Below are 5,557 nucleotides of genomic sequence, written 5' to 3'. Positions count from 1 at the left end.
GGAAAATGTGACGACACAAAGGGGGTGGGTGAGTCAAAACCGTGACTAACTGTGACGATGCAGGATGGGTGTCGAAAAATTCTCCAAAATAGCGCGACGTTATTTGTGAACGGCCCCTAAATGCAAAACGCCGGCAAGTATGCTGGCATCTACGCGTGAACACCGACGATATCGGACAGATGCGATCTCGGAAATTTTCGAAACAGTTTCGTGTCCTGAAATCGATCTTGAAATTCGCACATTTTCCTTCCTGCGAACCACCCTCGCTCACTCTAGCCTGGACTTACCCCCCGTCGCACACGTGCTGTTGCGCCGCCCACCCCGTCTTCACCTCCGCGACGGCCGTGTGGTTGGCGTTGGCTCGCGCGCCGGGAGCCCCGGCCAGCGCCGCCGTCAAAAAGATGGACAGATGCAGCAGCAGCCTCAGAGTGGGCTTGGGGGCGGACGGGGTGGCCGCCCGTCCCCGTGTGGAGTCTCCCCCCCCCCTCCTCCAGCGGACCAAGCGCTGAGGCTTGTAAGCATTGCGAGCTGATCGTGACCTGCCCCCAACATTTTGCGCCCTGGCCAGGCGGTCAAGTGACGAATTAGGTTACAACTGCAGTTCGTGACGAACAGACAACCAAGTGCATGCTGGAAGTCACAGACTGGAAAAAAACAAAATCGGAGGAAGTGGAGTACTTGCGATGCGCATTGGCCCGCAATTACTTTCCCGCCGACGCCGTGACATGTACCATACCACTGTAATCACGGTGTCCTCTGCGCTATCGAGCGTATCGGACTTTTAGATCCGTCGTGTTTTTCCAGGACCAGGCTTGGACAAGATGGGCAAAAGTCTTTCTTTGTTCCCGTGCAGCTATACATTCCGTGCGGACGGGCGGCGGCAAATCTTCCCAGTCCCAATCGCAATGATTGCGCTCACAACGACGCGGCGAGACGCGCAACGGGGACCAGCCGAATATCGCTTGTTTCTCGTCGTCCGCGCAATTTTCGCAAAAAACAATTTTTTTAAAAAATTGGTAAAATTTGTGTTTTATTGCTCTATTGAAGGCGCGATTTTGGTCGAATCTCTCGTATTGTGATATTTCTTACTCCTGTCATAAACGATGGTAAATGACCCAGATGTCGCTTCTGATTAGCCAATTGGATCAACGGTCTTGCCTTGCCGAGGCTCTTACTCGCATTGCGGGCGAGGAACCGGCGGCGGATACGAAGTGTGAGATTTGGGCAGAGCAAGGCAAAGCGGAGGGCAAGAGGAAGCCTCTGTCTCAATTGTGGTATAGCAACCTTCGCTTCGAGGGAATGCTGCAACATTCACGGCCGTTCAGGCGTTCACGACTCGGGTAAAAAAAAGAAGAGGGGCGGGAGGGGAGGGGGGGGGGTACGGAGGTGAGATTGATTCCTACCCCCCCCCCCCTTCCCAAATAACGGCAGAGGAGGGAAGCGAGTAGACAATTTTTGTAGTGCATTTAGCGCGCGTGACCATGCATAGTGCGCAGTGCACCTGTTTTCAGCCCATAAACACGATGATTCATGTGTTCAGCACCGTTTCTCAGAGAGGGGAGGGGGATTCGGACACTGTCCTGTGTCCTGTCCACTAATGCATCAAGGATAAACAGAAACCGACGAGAAAATACAGATGCTTTTGTTAATTTATGTTACGTTGTTAGCTCAACATTTGTGTGTACCGGGTGTCTCGGCTCTTACATGCCAGTATGGCGGGTTGCGTACGTGCTGGCTCGCAGGTGCTGTCGGGTACGCGCAGGATTTCGCGCATCCCCCGTGGTTCCACAGGGGAAACCCGCGGTTCCGTGGGGATGTGCGAAATTCTGCGCGCTCCCGACAGCGCATGCGAGCCGGTGCCCATGCAACCCACCATACTGGCATGTAAGAGCCGAGACGCCCAGTATGTGTGAGGTATGTATGGTGTAAGGTTCCAGGTCCCTTAATAGTCCGATTGGCTTGAGGTTCGAATTTCATCAAAGTTGTCGGCACAATAGGCGTCGATTTCTTTAATGAAGGAAATGTGCCCGGCTAAACCGATAAGATTGGCTTGTCCCTATGCCAATTTGCACTAAAGCTAATGAAAATTGAATTGCCCCGTGAACGGTCGAGAAAACGCTTTCCTGGGTGCCGATGATGTTTGTTCAAAAGTTCATGCGGTACAGTATAACTACGAAAGTGCGCGGCGTGAGTCTGCCACCAGGTCTACTCAATATAGAAACGTGCACTTGTCGAACTGTAAAATGAACAGGTACGTAGTTAGGTGGGCAGTGACGACGCAGATCCGGACCTCCCCTAAAAGTTGCTGCCCAGTTCGCTAGTAACTAGGCAAAAAGTGCGACATGGCCTCCCCTAAATTAGAGCCCCACTACGCGCCTAAGGGGCACTTCACAAATTACGTCACACTTTTTAGGGGGAGTGGGGTAGACGAATTTGTGAACAATTGTGACCACAGGGGTAGGGGGTCGAGATGTGACGTCACACAGTTACTCACTGTGCGCGGAAAACAATAACTATTTTCAAAAGTTGCGCGCCATTCGGTGAGTCAATTGGAAAATGTGACGACACAAAGGGGGTGGGTGAGTCAAAATCGTGACTAACTGTGACAATGCAGGATGGGTGTCGAAAAATTCTCCAAAATAGCGCGACGGAATTTGTGAACGGCCCCTAAATGCAAAACGCCGGCAAGTATGCTGGCATCTACGCGTGAACACCGACGATATCGGACAGATGCGATCTCGGAAATTTTCGAAACAGTTTCGTGTCCTGAAATCGATCTTGAAATTCGCACATTTTCCTTCCTGCGAACCACCCTCGCTCACTCTAGCCTGGACTTACCCCCCGTCGCACACGTGCTGTTGCGCCGCCCACCCCGTCTTCACCTCCGCGACGGCCGTGTGGTTGGCGTTGGCTCGCGCGCCGGGAGCCCCGGCCAGCGCCGCCGTCAAAAAGATGGACAGATGCAGCAGCAGCCTCAGAGTGGGCTTGGGGGCGGACGGGGTGGCCGCCCGTCCCCGTGTGGAGTCTCCGTTGTTGGCGATCCTCATCCTGCTGGTAATCGTGGGAGACCGCGGTCGCGGCATGTGGAGGGTCCGGCGTCTGTCCACCGACTGTGGACGCCGAGCCGGCATTTGGCTTTGGGTGCGCAGCGGCTCCTCGCCGAGGCTCTCGCGCCGCGTGCGCTGCTCGGACAGGACAGGGGCTGTCTCCTAGCGAGTACCTTGGGCCCGCGTTGGGGCTCACACCGCGGCGATCACGAACAGCACAGCGAGAGCCGCCGCCTCCAGCCACCGCCTCCAGCCACCGCCTCCAGCCGCCAGTCTCCGCGCGGCGGCGCTTTGGGAGGAGGAGGGAAGGCCCGCGAGCGGCGACATCCCCAGCCTCAGCTCCAGCGCTGCCCCCCCCCCCCCCACCCACTACTCCCCCTTCCTCGGCCCCGCCTGGCTGTGTGTAATTTGATTGATACTCGGCAAATGTGATGAACACGTGCCTAAAAAAAAGTCGTTTAACACATTCCTTGTGGTGAGACCACTATGTGGTCCCACTCCCATGTTAAATCATAGGCACCAATGATGGGCCGTAAGGTACGTGTTTAATTCCATGGGACCAAGCTAGATTGTCACGGTAAAAAGAATGTCTTGAAATCCGAGGAAATGTCTTGGATTTCAAGGTCGGGTGGATAATTTCAAGAGTGGCCCTTGAAATTCCAGACTCTTGTCTTGAAACCCGTACCTTCCAAGGCAAATCCTTGGAATTTTCGTCTGGTATTCAAGGGTTTTCCTTGAAGTACCCAGATCGTGCTTCAATTTGAAAACAGACATATTCTTAAATTTGTATCATCTGCTTTCAAGATAGATTCCTGATTTAGATTTTTTGAACCGCGTCTAAAAAGCGCATATTTTGGGCGCATACACGCATTTTAGGCGCGTTTTAGATGAGACATAAAATGCAGATTTAATGCAGTTCTGCTAACTGGGGATCTATAGATCAGATCTACTACAATAACAAAAAACAAATAATAAATACACAAGCCCTTCCGCTAAACGGACTGGCCAGCCCCGCCCCCCGCCCCGCCGGCGTTTGACATTACAAAAGTTACTGCATGCCTTTGTACCAAACGCAGATTCCGGGCGGCCCTACGGCCTGCTAAGATTTGGGTCGTAGTGGTAGTCACAAGTATTTTAGCTCCCTGGCTGCCCTGCCCAGGACCGCACCGGATGTCCGGGAGAATACGCGGCAGCACGATGGGTTGCCTACGCACTGGCGTGCAGGCGCGGAAGGCAAGGGGGGAGCGGAGCGGTGGAGGTGGCTGGAGGCAACCGGCCGCCTTTGGCATGATAAAAGTCATTCGTTCTTAATCACAAATTGAAACGCAAAGACAAATAATGCAAAATTTTGCCAATTTGCTAATAAACCTCTAGCTCCGAAACTGACCCCTATTTTTTAAAAAAATAATAATAATAAAAAAAAAAGCGCTTTATTTCACCCCTATCGGAACGCTTGGAACGGTTGCCAGGTTTTGCAACAAGCGTCTCGTCCGGGAGTGGCAGTGACCTCCAGCTCCAGCCTCTAGCTCACGTCCCTCATGTCCTTCTAGAGGAACGGACAAACAGGCAGACAGGCACCTGCCCCGCTGAGTAGCTTTTCAAAGTAGATCTTGAAGAGCGGCCTTATTAAAAATAATAACGAAATGGCGTTGTTTTTTGACATTAACGTGACTCCTAAGGATCGTAAATATCCGGCATCCAGCCAGTCTTTACCGGGACAGATGTGCACTTTGAGAGGTCATCGACCACATACACTTTGTTTGGAAAGATGTGAGCACAAACTTTCTCATACTGCATCGAATCACATTTAAATGCCTTGTGCTTGTCTTGTGTTGTTGTGTGTGGATTTTCCTGCCGTAAGGTTATTGTGCTAGTTTCAAATATGATTGAAAAAATATGTTTTCGATTACTTTTGAAATACTGGGTGAAACTTAATTTTATTTGTAACATCCGATGCAATCTCACTCACTAGTGCCCATTTGGCATCGCTGCCCGATGCCTAGAGAAGAGGAAGTTAAGAAGAAGGGTAAATATGGCGACGGTGTAAGAATTGTACGTCTCCCCATTTCGTGTATTTATGGTGCATCGGAAAGAACTCATCGCTATGGGTGCTTGAAAGTTATGGATATCTGAACTATTTGGTGCGTACTTTGATATCAAACAAATCTTGGGCATTTTACTTTACAGTACTCGTCAAAATTATGTATTTAGGTCTCACTCGTTCAGGTTTTCTCCCCCTCCCCCCGTCTTTCACATAACTATCTAGTTATTCAGAAGTTTTTATAGTTATTCGTCATTTTGCTGCACAGCATTGCCCTATCATTAATCTTGATCTTCGTCTTTCTTTTGCCTTTTCACTTTATTTTCCAAAGATCTACAATTACATTGTCTTCTACCTTGACCGAATTCCTAACTTGATGCTGACAGGAGCATTGAAAATATTTTAGAAATCAATGGAATTAGACAGTTAATTATTACTATATTGTTAGATATTTTAACTTTTGTTTTTT

The 5,557-nt window shown here is 50.6% G+C and overlaps 2 protein-coding genes across 3 annotated transcripts in view; one reads left to right on the top strand and one right to left on the bottom strand.

The window, feature by feature from the left end:
- The window catches only part of LOC113203237 (O-acyltransferase like protein-like), a gene marked incomplete at its 5' end in the record, with an annotated part of 9,418 nt that extends 8,946 nt beyond the window's left edge, over positions 1–472 (bottom strand). Inside the window, one exon of the mRNA XM_052269989.1 lies at positions 288–472. Coding sequence (XP_052125949.1) covers positions 288–472 — 185 coding nt within the window. The remainder of the gene's footprint in view (positions 1–287) is intronic.
- A 4,559-nt stretch (positions 473–5,031) lies between these two features.
- Positions 5,032–5,557, top strand: part of LOC113203144 (uncharacterized) — a 15,759-nt gene continuing 15,233 nt past the window's right edge. The window contains exon 1 of one of the 2 annotated variants that reach the window (XM_026417667.2): positions 5,032–5,188. The gene's annotated coding sequence lies outside the window, so the exon portion shown is untranslated. The remainder of the gene's footprint in view (positions 5,189–5,557) is intronic. The other variant, XM_026417666.2, reaches the window with a different exon arrangement.

The sequence above is a fragment of the Frankliniella occidentalis genome, unplaced genomic scaffold (genome assembly GCF_000697945.3).
Source record: "Frankliniella occidentalis isolate FOCC.00 unplaced genomic scaffold, Focc_3.1 Scaffold107, whole genome shotgun sequence".
Classification (NCBI taxonomy): Eukaryota; Metazoa; Arthropoda; class Insecta; order Thysanoptera; family Thripidae; genus Frankliniella; species Frankliniella occidentalis.
The sequence above is the reverse complement of the archived record's forward strand: the minus strand, read 5'-3'. Positions and strand labels throughout refer to the sequence as shown.